Consider the following 17,154-nt stretch of genomic DNA (forward strand, 5'->3'; position numbering starts at 1 on the left):
TCGCGCATGCGTAGAGCGGCCGCTGGAGATTTATTTTTCAACCGAGACTAGTTTTACGCCAGACAGTAACTTCTGGAATCAGTGGCCTTTGGGAACTTCTATCATCCAGGAAAGTTGAGGGGGGGCAGTGCGAAGAGACTGACGGGGACTTTTAGAAACACGAGCCAAGAGTAGGCCAAATTTAGTCACTTCTTTAAAGATTTACGATATAGAGTTTCCGAGCGGTGGGTCCCAACGAGAAACTCATTTATTTAAATCATTTTCTGAGTTCTTCCCACCCGACTGGGAGGACATGGTAGGATCCACTTCCTCTCCCTGCGCCCCGCAGGAAGTCTCGCGATGGAGGGAGGAGGTGAGGCCGGAGCGGCGCAGTACTTCCTTTTTGGTGTGGGGCTGGCGGCTCGGTGGAACTCGAGGGCTGCAAAAGTCGGGTTCCCTGTCCTGTCCCCGTGCTGGGGTCTTGGGCCCCAGTGGTCGGCCGGCGCTGTGTGCCGGGGGCTCTTGCGAGCGCCGTGGGGCACGTGCCTCAGCCCTGAGCGCGGTCACAGCCATGCCGCTTACGAGCTGCGTCTTTGCACCGCCCGTTTGGTGCCTTTGTACCTCAGTTTCCCTGTCTGCGAAAATGGCTGTAATGACACTCATATCTACCTTTCGTAGGGGTACAGGGAGAAGTGTCTAGTCCTTTGCACGCGGTGTTTAAGTGTTTGCTAAATAAATACACATTTTGCACATATAATCTAGTAACCCGCACAAGGTTAGAAGCTAGTTATGAGGCAAAGTTAAACAGCCTGTTGCTCAGGGTCCTGCTGCCTTCAGAAATATATTTCTTGTTAATCTTAAATAGATGGTACCATGTCCCTAAATCGCAACCTATAGGTAGATTTATTTGTTGTGGGTTTTCCAGTTTTCTTCACCCCATCTTCTATAGGACAAGGGTTTGCTCCTGTTAATTACTACCAATTTTTATTAGGTCTTGAACGTTGAAATAAATGCATATATTATAACATTTGGAATGGTTGGTGGTCCATTAACCTCTTTTAATGCTTGGCCCACCTTTTGTCTAGACTTAGGGTGATACATCAAGGGCATTTTAGATTTTGTAGTAGGGTCTCATTTCTGCCGAGTTGGTGCTTCCTTGTTCACACTGGTGAAGCCTGCAATTCATTTTGCTCATTAGATAGTTGTGAAGAATAGAAAATGTCTAATAGCATCCTTTGTGTAATTTATTTCCTGTTGAAACACAGGCGTGTTTGGAGGATTTTTCCTAATCAATAGCTGATACGCAGCAAAAAGGACACAAATGACATTGGACCAATACAAGAAAAGCCTCTAAAGGAACATAAGCCTTAGTTATACTAGTGTGCATGTGCGGTTACACAATGAGCAGCCCTAAGTCTTGTGACCTTCAAATACAAACCCTATTTCAAACATGTGGCTGGTCACAATTCCAAACAAGCAGGATCTTCCTGGCCTTTTTCCTTGAACTTTTTGAACATCTTAGTCCCTGTCTCTGTCTTTAGCTAATCGGAATTTGTCCTTGAAAATTGTGTTTTTCAACCAGTATCAGAAGTCACTGAGTAGACAGGTCCTGGAGACAGAACAGAAGTTAACCTTGTGCAGTCTTCTGTTTTTAAGAAAGTTCTCTTAAGTCCTCACCATAGCTCTTCTTTAATACGATGGCTTGATGTTTCAGAACAGCATATCTGACAGAAGTCTCTTGGAATTTACATTTTAGTAAATAGTCCTGTGAATCTGAACATGGTCCTTTAAAAAGGATTAAAAATCCATTAAAACCCAAATATTGTAGTGGCTTTGCTCAAAAAACTTCAATCTAGTCCACATGTAATAAAATAAACATATCCTTGTATTCAAACACCTGTATTAATCTTCCACTCTGCTCAGCCAGGACTTCCCCACCTTCCACGCCTTGGTTTCAAGGTATGTTTCATTTGCCCACCAGCTCAAATTCTGTTTCTCTGCCAATACCTTACTGGTCTCATAACTGGGATCAGTCTTCCCTCCTGCTACCCTGTATTTCCACAGCATTTCCTGCATGTTACAGTGCTTTTCACCCCCTCACCTGTCTACCTCAACACTAATACTCACAGGCCACTGGGAGGTCCCGAAGACCAGGAGCTCTTTATTGTATCTTTTGCTGGTTGCATGGAAAGGTTTATGTTTATACAGGTTAAGTAGAATTTTGATTGACTGACTTGTGTGTGTTTACTACAGATGGGTAAACAAAATGTGGTATAGTCATGTGGTTGAATATTAGCCATAAAAAGGAATGACGTACTGATACAAGAGCCAGCATGGGTGAATCTTGAGGACATTATGCTAAGTGAAAGTAGTCACTGAAGACACTGTATGATTTGATTCCACTCCACTAAGTTCATAATAGGGGACTCTAGAGACAGAAATGGATTAATGGTAGCTTAGGGCAGGATGGGAGGTGGGTGGTGGGGGTGGATGGTAGCTGCAGGATAAGAGACTTCTTGTAATAAGAAAATATTAAAAAATTGGTGGTGGTTGCACATTATCAATGAATATACAAAATAGAATATGGAATTGTAATGTTAAGTGGGCAAATTCTATGTATATGTCAGTAAAGCTATTAAGAAATTGAGCTCCCTTCCCCAAGTTATAGTCTTGAGAATAAAAATAGCAGTTTAACAGTCATTACTCAGTCTCTTAGGCCTGTGCTAAGTCTTCGTCTGTATTATTTATTTAGCTGTTCCACTAACCCTATGGGGATGGTATTATTGATAAGTCTTGTCTTTCTCAATTTTGAATTGGGGTAAAAGAATAACAATTATTTCTCAATTTTACTGGCAAGCAAACCATGCTGTAGTAGCAGTTTACTTTATGTTACCCTACTTAAGTTCTGAGACTCTAAATTGTGTGACTCAGATCCTCTGAGCCACTGTACTATGCAGTTGGAGTGCCCACAGCATGACTCTATAAAGGGCAGGACAAACATACCTTGACCTCTCTAGGTAAACAAATGCACAAGTATAGTGGGCAAGTTCTTCCATTCAATGCCACAATTTATCTGAAATCATTTAAAGAATTTGCTTTCTATCAAACACTTGCCACCTTCTCAAGCTTAATTTTATTTTACCTCTATCACTAGTGCTAGTAGGAGACTTGTTTTTTTCCCTTGAGTTAGTTTTTCACTATGAAACCAGTTTTGAAACTCCCTCCCCCTCAGGGGGCCTCGGAAGTGAAGAAGAATAAAGCCATGCTGAGCTGGGAATCCTGGTGGTTGGCCAACTTCCCTGAAGTGTAACCCACTGCTGTGTATGCCAACATTTGGGGTCAGAGTACATCGTCCCAGTTCATGGTGACATGGTGTCGTGATGCAGTGGATAGAATAATGGTTCCTCCAACAATGTTTACACTGTAATCACTTTAACCTGTGCAGGTGTGATAAAGGATCTCTAGATGGAGATTATCTTGGGTTATCTAGGTGGGCCCAATGTTTTTACTGGGATCCCTGTAAAGAAAGAGGGAGACAGGAAGGTGAGATAAGAAGATTCCAAGATGGAAACAGATTGGAGTGATGTGGGGTCAAGAGCCAAGGAATATGGGCAGCCTCTGGAAGCTGGAAAACCCGAGGGAACCCATCCTACCCTTCAGGCTCCAGGAGGAACACAGCCCTGCTGTCCCCTTATAGACATCTGAGCTCCAGCACTGCATGGAAATGAATGTGTGCTGTTTCAAGCCACTCAGTGTGTGGTGATTTCTTAGGGCAGTTATCAAATTAAGCAGTGGGCCTTTTGATCGGCTTACTGATAATGAAGCTGTGAACAGTCACATCTGTAAATGGCAAGGATCTGATGTTCTCCCTCTTGCCTTTTCCTGTTTCCTCTGGATTTTTGTGTTTTAGGCCATAGCCATGAGCAACGTGGGGAGCTACTTGAGGGCAGAGATGGTCTGGTTCGCCGTGGGCTTTGGTGTCTCCAGCAGGGTGGTGATTGGTGATGCAGTGGGCTGCTATCTGTGTGCCCAGCCCTGTCCCGTGTGCTTTACCTGCCTCCATTCATTTTATCCTTGCAGTCACCTAGGGCCCCCACCCTACAGTTGAGGAAACAGAGATTCAGCAATGAGAAAGGAGGGATTCAGGGTCGAAGTAAATTGACAGCTGGTGTCACAGGGTCAGTGGGCTCCAGAGGAGACACACTCCTCCCTCCTGTGCTGTGCTCCTCATTTACCATTTTTAAAACCATATCACTTTTACATCCTGGTAAGAGCATTAAAGGACAAAACTCGAGGATTTTTAAGGTGACACTCATCTCTGTGATCAGTGATGGGAGGGTGTTTGTTTTAGACTCTGATAATATTGAAATGACTCTTAGTTTGTTCTTTTTGGATCTGCTTTTTAAAAAATTTATTACTATACTTAAGAGTTTGGTAAAATCTGATATTTGTCTCTTCTGTTACTTCAAAATTGCATTTGTGAAATGTATTATAGATGCCCCGCCAATTGTCCTTCTTGAATTAGGTAGTGTTTAGACATTTTCATGTGTATTTGTTTATGAGACTTTCTTTGTTCAGAACATAAAAAGCATGTACTAATGGATATTGAAATGGATATTGAACTAATAAATTACTATACAGAGTTTGAATACACTGTTTTCTCAGGTGACTCCTAGACATCAGTAAACCAATATGTTGAGAAGAAAAGATTTTAGTCCTCCATTTCTATTGAATAATTTTCTCCAAATCACTTAAATTTTGTCAATGAAATCTAGAACTCATTGTGGAATCTTAACCTTGTAATTTAGATTATGTTCAGACAAATTGTCTTTTCTTAAAAAGCATTAGTTTATTTGTCAGTAAGAATTACAGGCCAGGCACAGTGGCACACACTTGTAATCTCAGTGACTCTGGAGGCTGAAGCAGGAGGATCCCTAGTTCAAGGCAAGTTAGCAAGACCCTGTCTCAAAATAAAGAATAAAAAGAGTTAGGGATGTAGCTTAGTAAACCTTGGTTCAATTCCTGATACTAAAAAAAAAAAAAAAAAAAAAAAAAAAATCAGAAAACAGTATAGTCCTGGATTTCAGATTTGGTTTTTTGCTTTCTCTCTGTAGGTACACTTCCAGAAGCACTGAAAGAAGAAAGGCAGTTGGGACACATTCTGCCCACAAGTTCAGAAGCCAGCAGTGTGAAGAGAAGCCCGTGGGGGTTCCTCCTTACTGGGATTGTAGGTGGAGCACTGGTGGCTGTGTATGCTGTGGCTACACCGTTTATCACACCAGCCCTGCGGAAAATTTGTTTACCTTTTGTGCCTGCAACTTCAAAGCAGATTGAAAATGTCGTGAAGATGTTGAGATGCAGAAGAGGACCCCTGGTAGACATTGGTAGTGGTGATGGACGCATTGTGAGTTATGCCACAGTATTTTAAGTTTGGAACGAGGATAGTTAAAATTTCTCTTTATGTTTCTTGTGAGGCCTATGCAAAGACTTGCCAGATCTGTCAGGTTGAGAGAGTAGTTGTTTCATTTTTTGTTTGTTTGACTAAACTGTTAGACCACTAGCATGTGTTTGAAATTTTTCTCAGATTTATTTTTTTCTTAAAGGAGGAAGAACTCTGTAACCATGCCAGGTAGAAAAGAACAATTTATCAAATTGTTAGAATTCTTTGGCCAGTAAAGGTGGCATAATTAGACGAAACATGTTTGATCATGGAATTTCACAATTCATACTTATTTGCTGCTCAGATGTTTGCTGATGTGTTTCTCAGCATTTATTCATATTTAAATCTGAGTTCCTGTGGGGTAACATGGAGTTAAAATAAGGAGGAGCCAGTGAGAACCTCACTTAGCTAAAGATCAGGTTTTATCAACTTCAGCTCAACTTGACCCCAGTGGAACCTGTAAGTAAAGACAGGGCCACTGACTGGCAAATGAGCCTTCAGTGTGTAAGGTGGCACTGTCCTTAGGCTTCATCCTGATGATGCGCTGGAGAGAAAGACTGAGCCAGAGAGGTGTGCTAGAAGCAGGTAGTGTGGAGACCAGCAGGGCTACACACATCTCACCAGCCCAGTGGACCCAAATCCTGTTGTTCTGTGATCATGACCTGGGAGTATTGGGAAGGCTTTAGGAAGTCACTCTTGTTTTTTATTTTTTAAATTAAAAAAATTAGAAAGTGTGATAAAATATGTTTACCGTCTTAAGCATTGAAAAACGTATACCCAGTGGCACAAGAGTATTCTCCTTGTTCAGCCATTACCACGCCCCTCTGCAGCACTCTTCGTCTCACAGAACTGAACCTCTGAATATTAAACACTAGTTCCCTATTCATTTCCTTCCCTCAACTTCTGGCAACCACTAGTGTTTAAGAAATTGGGAGACGAGTATTGACTAGGAGGAAATGTTTGTGTCCATATTGAATCCTTCACCTACATGAAGGGCACCTTTCTGGTTTCTAAGAAAGTGGTTGCCTTGTGGCACTGTAGTTACTTGGGAAGTTCCCTTATGAGACAGCTCGGTAAGGGTGCTCCCTTTAAGAGTGGGGTCAGGCATATTGGGTAGAGAGATCCCAGGACCTCCACCATACTTACCGCCTTTGGGAGACCAGTAGGATTCTATAGTTGACTTTTTATTTAAACTCACTCATTTTATTTTCCCCTGTTTTTATTATTTTTTATTTTTTGGTACCAGGGATTGAACTTAGGGATGCTTAACCACTGAGCCACATCCCCAGTCCTTTTTAAAATTTTTTATTTTGAGACAGAGTCTTGTTAAGTTGCTTAGGGCCTCACTAAATTTCTGAGGCTGGCATTGAACTTGCAATCTTCCTGCCTCAGCCTCCCAAGATTACAGGTGTGTGTCACAGCACCTGGTTTTTTCCCCTGGTTTTAATTTAAATTGTATGATCGTTAAATGCTAAGAAAATGTGTAACTGATTGCAGATTCTTCACCAGCAGGTCATTTTATTGTTATTACTTGTTCATGAAACTATCCTCCCAGGCTTGTTCACTTAACGCTGCTGTGTAGCCCGCTGATGGAATGAAAGAGGTGGTAGGTTCTCAGCAGCTGCTTGTTGGGGTTGGTTAGACCAGAATTAATTACACAGTTTTCTGAAGCAAACCTCAGTGTCTGTTCTGATATTAAAATATTTGATGAAAGCCAGAAAACTTGAGTTTAGCTGGGTTGGCCATCACCAAATCCACAGGTTTCATAACTCTGGAGACACATTTTTACATAGTGTTTTTATTAAGGAGAAAGCTTTTCGATGGAGTGTTTTAGAATTTTAAGTCTTAAGTAGAAAATATTTATATAATTTGACCACATGTCATAGCTTTTTCTTCTTTTTAGTAAATCTCGGCCTCTTTCCAGGTGATAGCAGCTGCGAAGGAAGGATTTTCAGCTGTTGGTTATGAACTGAATCCATGGCTGGTTTGGTACTCCAGATACTGTGCTTGGCAAGAAGGTGTGCACGGCTCTGCCAGATTTTATATTTCAGATTTATGGAAGGTATGTAAAGTGGTGGAGGATACTTCTAGAAAAATCCAACCAAAAGCTTTTGTATTGTAATTAACATGACTAACAACTGGAAGACGTCTTAAAAGAAAAAAACAGTTAAAATCCAATGAATATTTTGGCATAATTAGATGTATTTTAAACAAATTTTACAAGTAGAACAGAAACTTTTAAGTTTATAATATGATAGGTCATGTGAATTTCAAGAATTTATTGACTAAATTAAAATGTTCTGTTTTGTTTATTATGGAATAATGAGATTTTTCCATCTTGTGGAAATCCTGTAAATTGTCTTGATAAATGTCTGTCTCATGCACGTTTGTGTGTGTGTGTGTGTGTGTGTGTTTACATGTGTACTTAGACCATGAGGAGAACAGAGACTCCACTAACCATACTGTCAGGGTTACTTCTTGTCCTCATAAAGTGTGAGGCACTTCCAAATTTGTTTTTACTCTAGAAAGAGCCCTGTAATTTTCCTGTAAGAGTGCTCCATAAAATGCCTTAAATAAGAGTTTCCCATTGTAATATCTTCATCAGTAGCTTATAAAAATCCACTAGAGTTTTGCTGGCATTGTTTTTCACACCATATATAACTAAACATTCCCTCCATAGAGTAAATAAGGTTTTTATTGAGCAATAGAATTTTGACTGGCAAAGCACTCCCACACATCCCCCAGTTTTCAGCTGTTGAGAAGCCATTGTACTGAACTTTCTCCATAGTATTTTAGAGAGGTGGAGGGGTTAGAATTCTGACGATAGCTCAGCATAAAATCCCTGAGTTCTGTTGAGCTGGTTGGTGTCTGATAGAGTGGAGTGGGAATGTGTGGCCCAGGTGCCAGGCTTGACCACCCTGGGAGTCCCTGGCCTTAGAGTCCCTGGGCGTGCCCTGCATGGAGTTCCTGAGGATGCCATAGTTATGGGGGAGCATTTGGAGAACTCAGGAGTTGGACTGGCATGAATGGAAGTGGGAGCATGGTGCTCACTGTGCGTACTTAGTGGGCCACTCTTCAGGAGCTTGTGAAAGCCCACGGCTTGGCAAATTGCTACTCCCTTCTATGCAACAAGCAAGCTTAATGTCTGACTTTTCAGAATTAATCTACCCATTGTTTCCTGTTTCACTTAGGTCACCTTTTCGCAGTACTCAAACGTTATTATTTTCGGTGTGCCTCAGATGGTGAGTATACCCCGCCATGGTCAGTGTAACCCCTCTCCCCTGTCTCTCTTGGGCGGAGGATGCTACAGGCCTTTCTAGAGCCAGCATGTGGCCACTCACCCATGTGCAGATTGGTGGCCTCCAGGGACTTCTAGGGCACATTGAATTTCAGTTCATCAGTTTAATAGAATAGTTCAGGGCCCTTACATTTAACCATAAAAGATTTAGCCATATTTTTAAACCTCTGTTTGAGATAAAAATCTCAGTGATCCTCCAGGGTCTTAAAATTCTAGTCTGAAAACTTCCTTATGAGGTCCCAGTGTGGAATGCAGTTCACGATTTTCATGGCTGCTCACTTTAGACCAAGCCGAAGTCAGTTGAGGAAGTTAATGGGATGTTCTCTTTGAGTTGATCATTCCTCCCATTTTGCAGGAAGATAATTTTCAGGGTGGATGAGCATTGACTAGTTTCAATTTACTTCAATTGACTGATTTGCTGAAGAACTGAGTATTGAACTTTGATTTTGTGCTTTCAAAAGTGAAAATACAATAGAATTCTCTTGAAAATGTCCTCTTCAGCCCTGGAGAAGATGGTCAGGCTGGGATGCTTCTGCTGTAATTGCTGGTTTACAGACCAGAGAAAGAAATCCCTTTTTACTTTTCAAAGTCTATAATTGTAGCCATAATAATCTGGGTGGAATTGGATGTTTGCAGAAATGGCACTATATAACTGATACCACTTGTAATTAAAAAAAGGGAAATTTGATTTTTTGTCATTTTATTCAGATTTATATAAAATAAGATGTTTTAGTGCTTGAGAAATTTATTCTTAACGATTAGAACCTTCAGTGTAACATCATGCTCTTTAATTTTAAAAGACAATTTAGAAATGTTTTTGTCACGTATCCTTGAAAGGACTGCATTCTGTATGTTTGTGATTTTCATTAGACCTAAAATTGACACTGAACTTGGGATTCTGCACTTTTATTCTGAAAGTGAAGCCAGGTAGCAGGACAGATTCCTGACTATTTAACTATTTGGGGTCATATTTGATGAAGAGTTTTGATTGTGTTTCACTCCTTATTATGATGTTTGGGCTTTCCTTCTTTAATGGAATAATTAGCATTTTGGAGATATGTAACTTTAAGTTGAATTCCACACTTTGTAAAAATAGAAAGTTAATATTTGCTGGGCGTTCCATGCTGTCCAGAGAGGTGGGATGATGCGCTGAGCTGTGGGTTACAAGGCCATGCAGCCTTGACCCAGCGGAGGGCAGCAGTGGCCTTTGGTAAGGCCACTGTCATATGTGACCTGTGCAGCCTCTCCTGGGGTTTCCTATCATGTTTGATTATAAACAGTGTTTGGAGCTCTTCACTCAAAGGCAGTAAGCACCTTATTATTTCAATAAGTGCTTTTGTAATTATTGCCCCATCTTCAGTACATAGGAAATGTTAGCCAGGAGCCTGTGGCATTCCACTCTTCCTGAAACCTTCCCTGTGGTGAGAGGATTCAGCTCGCCTGCATTTCCCATGTTAGTGTGTTGATTGGGGTGCAGCGTGTGCTGGTGGCTTCTGTTGGCCCAGAAGGTTGATTTTCACATGTGGGACCCTCACTTTTTCAGCCTGCACCAACCCTGCCTAAGTGGAGGAGTTGGGGGAAGGGGAATGTCTGACTGGGAAGCTGGAGGCCAGGTTGGCTCTTGGGGTTGGGCCTGACTAGGAGTCCTTCTGTTAAAAGGCATTCCCATTTTCTGAGCACTGGTATTATTCCAGTCATGGTCAGATGATGGCTCAGCCAAACTAGCACACCATGAAACATTTCCTGTGGCAGCTGATGCACAGGTATTAACGGGAGAGCGAGGACAATCCTTGGAGAGGTACAGAGGGAGGAAACCTGGTTGTATAGATCCTTGACCCTGCTCCTGATGTGCGACTGATTATGCCTAACATCAGGCCGTTGTGGCACTTCCCCACAAGTGTGTTTCTCACGTGATAGGATGAGGATTCTCATTCCGATCTGCTGACTCAGTCTAGGTTTGCAGAGATCACATGTAACACCAGCGTATGCACCAAGCGTGTCTTTTCAAAACCCAGAACAGATCAGCCACATCCTTCTGTAAAACCCGAATTCTTGCAGCTTTTCAGGATAAGGCCTGGATGCTGTGCGTGTCCCTTAGGCTGGCCTGGAGTGGCCCCTGCTCACCTCTAGCCTGGCCTGCACCATGCTTCCCATAGCTCTCTGTTCAGCCCCTATCCTTTCAGCCTCTGGACTTCACTGGGCTTCTCTTGCCAGATCCTGGGGCCATCCCTTCCCACTTATATGTTTTCCACCCTGGCCCCAGTGAGCACCTCCTGGCCACTCATGGGCCAGTTGTCCTTTCCTCTGTAAAGCTGTCCTGATCACCTGAGGTGAGCTGTAGCACTCTGTCTTCCATTCTGTAGCACTTGTTCCCCTGTCCTCAGAGGAGGCATCCTGCACCTCCTTGTCTGTTGGCTCTACATGTTTGTGTGTATACACTGTATAGTGACCTCAGGGGTGTGGCTCAGCTGTCCTTGATACATGCCTCCAGCTCATCATCTCTTGGCAGAGCAATTGTCAATAAATACTTGTTGAGTGAATGAATATGGTGTAAACATACCCATTATCTGTACTTTCCCCAGAAAGCTACTAACTGTGAACTTCAGAGAACCACTCATTTGTTTTGTTATGAATTGATGAATGAAAGTATCATTTTCTGATAAAGAAAAGCGGCTCATGACTGAATGCCTATCCTTCTACTCTCTGTTCATCAGTTATGGCCACTTTGCACCTAGCTCTGTTCTGATCCCTTGGAGTATCTAGTGAACAACAGAGAGCACCCCTGCCCTGAGGTTCTATGCTGGTGGGGAGCGTAGGTATTAAATGAGACACTTACATAAAATACATCGTTCATAAAGGGAATAAGTGCTGTGCAGTAACTGAAATTAAAGGAGGGGTGGTGTACACTTGTACACAGTGGAAGCTGGCCTCTAGGTCATGAGCTCTTGAAGGTGTCCATGGGTTCAGGTGTGGACCAGGGTGGGTTGGGTGGTGAGAAGTGGCTGGAAGCGGTGTGTGAGGCTTGAATGTGCAGAAGGTGCTGAAGCCAGGAAGGCTAAAGTGACCTGGAGGAGCCAACCGTGGCCTGAGCTATGTACTCCAACATCTGAGGTCTGGGATACTAGGGCCACCAGCCAGGGACCCCCCCAGGGAAGCCTGGTGGCAGAGGCACTCCCCACCCTAGTGGGCAAGGGGAGTGTGTCTCCAGAGAGCAGGGATAGGTCCAGCACATCTGTGCTGCTGCTGGACATGGCTGATCTGTCTCATGCTTTTGAGCTAGTTCAACTTGTGTTCAAAGTTTTAAAGATGTAATTAGAATAAGATGAGTTTGTGTCACTTTGAAACCTGTAATTGTATGAGTAATTGTGGATTCCATTCTATAGGCAGGACACATCACTGCTTCTCTTTGTGTTTGATATCAAGAGCCAGATTCATTGCATATTTATGTGTAATTTAGTCAGTTAATTTCTTATGATTGAAATAGCTCCTTTCATTTTTAGGTTTATCTTGACTTAGCATATGACAATCATTTGAAAATAAAAGAAACTATAAAAGAGAAATGAATAATAGTAATATGAATAAGTTTGCAATTATCCTTTTGATGAGCAAAATTACCATAAGAAACCTCTGATATTTTGGAAAAACACACATTGTCTCATTCTTTGCTTACTTAATTTTCCCTTCAAGAAATGAAACTTTTTAAAAAAACAAAACAAAACAAAACCCTTACTGGCTCTTAAGAACAGAAACCTCCCATCCCTAATGGAACTTATCCTTTATTATCTTGGAATTGGTTCTAATGACAAGTTAGGATTTGGCTTACTCCAGCCATAAGTCCTGTGCAGGAGTTTTTCCAAGTCACTTTTATAAGATGTAGATCAGCAATAAAACCTTCAGGGAAGCACTATTGATTTGTTCTTCTTGCTATAGTTGGTTACTTTTAAAGGAAGCAGTTGTTGCTCAGATCTTGGTTTCCAAATATCATTTTTCACTAAGAGGAACTGGGAATCTTTGAGAAATGGCTGATCTGGGGCTGGAAAAGAGAAGATACAAAAGCTTGGAACATTTTGTTGAGCCAGAATATAAGGAAGTACTCAGAATATTTAATGGGAGCTTGTCCAAGAGACAGAGAGAACAGCTGTGGGAGGCTTCCAGTGATCAAATTAGGACAATCTGAGCATTAGAATGAACAAGGACAGTAATGTATTATAACTCAATGAATGGGATGAGATCATAGGTGTTCATAGTTACTGATAATTGTAGACAGAGGGAGATGGGGAAGTCTGGAAAATTCTTAAAGTAGAAAGCTGATTCTACATTTAGAAAAAAATGACAGAATTAGCAAGTTGCTACTTTGCAACACTTGTGAAAATGGAACCTAGTGAGGTCAGAATCATCAACAAGTGCTACTTTGAGGGTAGGGGTTGTTTGATGAGCAACAGTTTGTTTGGATCATCTCACAGCGTCTCCCCCGTCAATACTACTCACTTGTCATAAAAGGGAAAATAGTAACTATACTGTGGAGATCCCAGATTTCATCCTAATCTAGTGATTAACATTACCCTCAAGAGCATCCGGGGAGTCCTGATGAGTTCACATCCCTGTAGCTGGGGCATTGGGAACAAACTTGAGCAGCCTGAGGTGAGGACCATTTGATTTATTGTCATGAAAGACAGAGATAGGAACGAGTCCAGATTAAAAGAGATCAAACAGACATTAGAGCTAAATACAACATGTGTCTGGTCTGAAGTCTGCCTTTGGGGAAATGTGATATAGGACACTATTGGGACAATGACAAATTTGGAGTATTATTGGAACTATTGTGGAAATATGATGTTAAGGTTTCTGAATGCGGTGGCTGCTGTGAGTGTATGAGATGATAAACTTTCTTAGAAAATACACACTGAAGTGTTAAGGAGGAAAAGGGTGTGCTATATGCAGCTTCTTCTCAAATGATTTAGGAAGAATGTCATAGAGGAAGAGAGCAAACATGATGAAGCCCACGTGACAGAATGTTCAAACTGGTGCCCTGGGGGGGGGGGGGAATACAGGACTTCCTTGTTCTGTTCTTGCAAAATTTCTTTCTTTCCTCCCTTCCTTTCCCTCCTTCCTTTATCCCTCCCTTCCTTCCTTCATTCTACCGGGGATTGATCCCATGGACACTTAACCACTGAGCCACATCTCCAGCTCTTTTTAATATTTTGTTTAGAGATAAGGTCTTGCTAAGTTGGTCAAAGCCTCGCTAGCTTGCTGAGGCTGGCTTTGAACTCGAAATCCTCCTGTCCCAGCCTCCCAAGCTGCTGGGATTATAGGCGTGTGCCACTATGCCCAGTGCAAATTTTCTGTAAATTTAAAATTATCTTAAAATAGCAAGCTAAATGAAGAAAGTAGGAAAAAAAGTGTTTTTAGGACATGAGGTATTACTATATTTTTAGGACCTACAGATAAATTTCTAAGCAGCTTTTTTTTTTTTTTTTTTGCTGATATAGTTAAAATGTTGATACTTTCAGCAAATAATAAAACCCTTTTTTATTGGAGAAAAGTCTAAATAGGTAAATAATTTGAAGCTGTTAATGGTTTTAATTATTGCCACAACATAATTTTAGATAGAAACTGGAAATCTATGACATATGTCTGCCAAAAATGGATATTTTATAATTGATACTAGAAGATATTCTTTTAAGTGTGGTTAATGTGTCTTCTGTATTAATGGATTGTTTGATGATGTGTTTATACCTGAAGTGACCTTTTTTAACAGGTGTTTTCAGGGCTTCTTGAATAAAAAAGGGTGTTCTGGAATCACTTCTTTTGCCTACCTGCTTACTGAAATAATGGCTGTTATTCTTCACAGATGCCGCAGTTGGAGAAGAAACTTGAACTTGAACTTGAGGATGATGCAAGAGTCATTGCTTGCCGATTCCCTTTCCCACACTGGATCCCAGACCATGTTACCGGAGAGGGGATAGACACTGTGTGGGTTTATGATGTGAGCACTTTTAGAGGAAGAGAAAAGAGGCCCTGAAAAAACAATGTGTTTGAGAATCGATGAGAATCAATGCCTCTCTAGTTGTTCAAGTAGGAGACTTCTGAGAGTGCTTTTTTAAAGCGTTGGTTGTCTTTGATTCTATAGAGACCTACAGCAACAGAGCATATTGTTCTTTGGTATGGAATGAGAAATTCGTATTATTTTCCTTAGCTTTTACATAAAACAAATAGAAGTTAAGAAAAACAGGTAGACTTCAAATCCACTTTTAATGGAATATTCTAAAAAATGTACTTACTGCCTTTTTGTGTACTTGGATGCATGAAAATATTAATAAGCAATGGTCATGTTTGTTGGTAGGAAAAATGTTAACAGCTTTTTACATTATAAACTATATGGTTTACTGCTTTAGATCAGGAGAAACAATTCTTAAAGAGTATTAACAAATGTTTGCAAGTTTCCTGTAGCTTAATTCATTCTTAAGATTTTTCTCTTTTTTGTACTTTATGGCAAAATTAATTTTATAACATTTTTTAGGAATAATTTGGCTATTGGATTATTAGGCTAGTAGATTGCTACATTTCATTGAATCTATAATGTGTACATGTGTGTGTGAATGGGTGTGTATATATGTATGTACACATTTTAACATTTCTGGAATTGACATATTTTCCAATTGAAAGTGTTCCATAGCTTTAATTGGCAGTATTGCACATTTGATGCAGTTATACATTAACTTCAACTGATTGCATTTTAGATTTGATCAACTATGACATTCAGAGAGGATTCATGATGCACTGTAGTAACTGGTAATGACTTAGTAATAAAATAACTAATTGTGAGTACTGGTGTGGCCTGACCTGGGTGCAGAGCTCTGCTTTGTCAAGAGGCCAGGGACAGTGACTTGCTGTCTCTGAGCCTTCACTTACTGGGTTCCTGTGGCATTGGGATAACAACACACTGAACAGGGACTGGGGACCGATTTGTAAAGCTCACAGCACATAGTTTTGGTTTGCAAATGGTATTTATTATCTTAGGCACTAAGGAAAAGCTTATTCATGGAAGTTGCAGATAGTTTCTGCTAGTTGCTTCTTTATTTTATGAGAGCAGCCATTTATTTAATAATTCTCATTTATGAGAAAAGACTTGACTGATTTAGATAAAAGACAAGTTAAAGAAAACCTTTGAATCTGAGTAGACAACCTTCATATATCTGAAAAATGAATATTGAATGGTGGCTTGAATAATCTGTGCTTATCACAGAAAAGAATTGAACTCCCAGTCACACATCATAACAAAAATGCTAAACTATCTTAATGGAGATTTGATAAAAAAGATGGTTGCATCTTTAACTCAACTGATAAAAATAGAAGCATTTGATAATTTTAATTTAAATGAGAGCTGTCTGGGGACACATTCATGTAGTCATTCGTTCATTCCACATGTTTGAACTGAGCATCTACTGTGATAATCCTGCAATTCCATGGAGATTAGATGGGTTGGACCTGGGCCTCATGGACTTCTTCTGTAAGCGGGGAACAGACAAGTAAGCAAGCAAGCAAATGTAGTGTGTGTAAAATTCTCTGAAATAAAGAAGCTGTGAAGGTATTGAGAGCTCTGTGTGTGTTTGGGATGAGGGGTAGGAGTGGTGGACATCTGTTGACTACTGCATTCACCCCCTTCCCCAAACCCTGGGTCCTATGAGAGGGAATTCTCCCTGAGGTATGTAGCTTTGGTGGGAGGGTAATTCTTGGTGTCTGGCTCTCATTTTCACCTTCCACTCTAGCCAGTCCTATAATTTTTCTGGGTATACTTGGAGAAGGACCCGTGAAGTCATGGTGGGCAAAGGCAGGATTTTGAACAGCGTTGGGAGTATTCAGCACTCCTCTGATGTATTCCTGGTGGATTTCTAGAGGTGCCTGACTCTTACAATTTGCAGTTTCTGGAGTCTCTCCTTTAGCTATCCACAAATGTTCCTGTAATCTCAGAGCAAAATGGACCATTTCATAGAAGTGTTATAATTCTGTAAGATCTTGCTTTTTTAAAATTAAAAAAATTTTAAATTGTGGCTTGTTAAGTAAATGGTACAATAACAATTTTTCTATAGAGGTTATTGTGCCTTCTCTAGATGATCTGAATTTTTGTCCATTACTAGGATAATAGGATAATTTGCTCATGACACAAGACTGGGAATGAGAGCTGCTATGTTGGCTGTCAAAAATAGGATTCATAAGTGTCTGTATGTGCTGAAACCAGGGGCCAGTGCTAACATGATAAAATTTAAAGTTATAGAAGAAATAATGTGGATAGCACAATGATACGAGTACTAGCCCAGCATGCATGAATGTATGAGGCCCTGGGTTTGATCTCCAACAGTGCTAAATAAATAAATAAAATAGGAATACAATGTGGGGGTGATTCTCCTCAACAGGCCCCTTGGTGAACAGACTGGTC

At 40.9% G+C, this 17,154-nt stretch overlaps 1 protein-coding gene across 2 annotated transcripts; it reads left to right on the forward strand.

Annotated features, from left to right (window-relative positions):
• The first annotated feature begins 278 nt into the window (after positions 1-278).
• Atpsckmt (ATP synthase c subunit lysine N-methyltransferase) lies at positions 279-16,308 on the forward strand. Of its 2 annotated transcripts, none has more exons than XM_071611893.1 (5): positions 279-352; positions 5,094-5,383; positions 7,344-7,481; positions 8,611-8,661; positions 14,569-16,308. In XM_071611893.1, exons 1-5 carry the CDS (start codon positions 340-342, stop codon positions 14,737-14,739), a joined length of 663 nt encoding a protein of 220 aa, XP_071467994.1. In that variant the 5' UTR covers positions 279-339; the 3' UTR covers positions 14,740-16,308. The 2 variants fall into 2 exon arrangements, with proteins under 2 accessions (XP_071467994.1, XP_071467995.1); XM_071611894.1 differs by having other exon boundaries at positions 7,344-7,437; positions 14,569-14,687.
• Positions 16,309-17,154: the final 846 nt, after the last annotated feature.

The sequence above is a fragment of the Marmota flaviventris genome, chromosome 5 (genome assembly GCF_047511675.1).
Source record: "Marmota flaviventris isolate mMarFla1 chromosome 5, mMarFla1.hap1, whole genome shotgun sequence".
Lineage (NCBI taxonomy): Eukaryota > Metazoa > Chordata > Mammalia > Rodentia > Sciuridae > Marmota > Marmota flaviventris.

Bases quoted from the DNA above. Each gene is read 5' to 3' on its own strand.
- Atpsckmt (XM_071611893.1), top strand. The intron at 7,482-8,610 runs GTATGTAAAGTG...TGTTTCACTTAG, and splicing joins ATATTTCAGATTTATGGAAG to GTCACCTTTTCGCAGTACTC. The intron at 8,662-14,568 runs GTGAGTATACCC...TATTCTTCACAG, and splicing joins TTTTCGGTGTGCCTCAGATG to ATGCCGCAGTTGGAGAAGAA.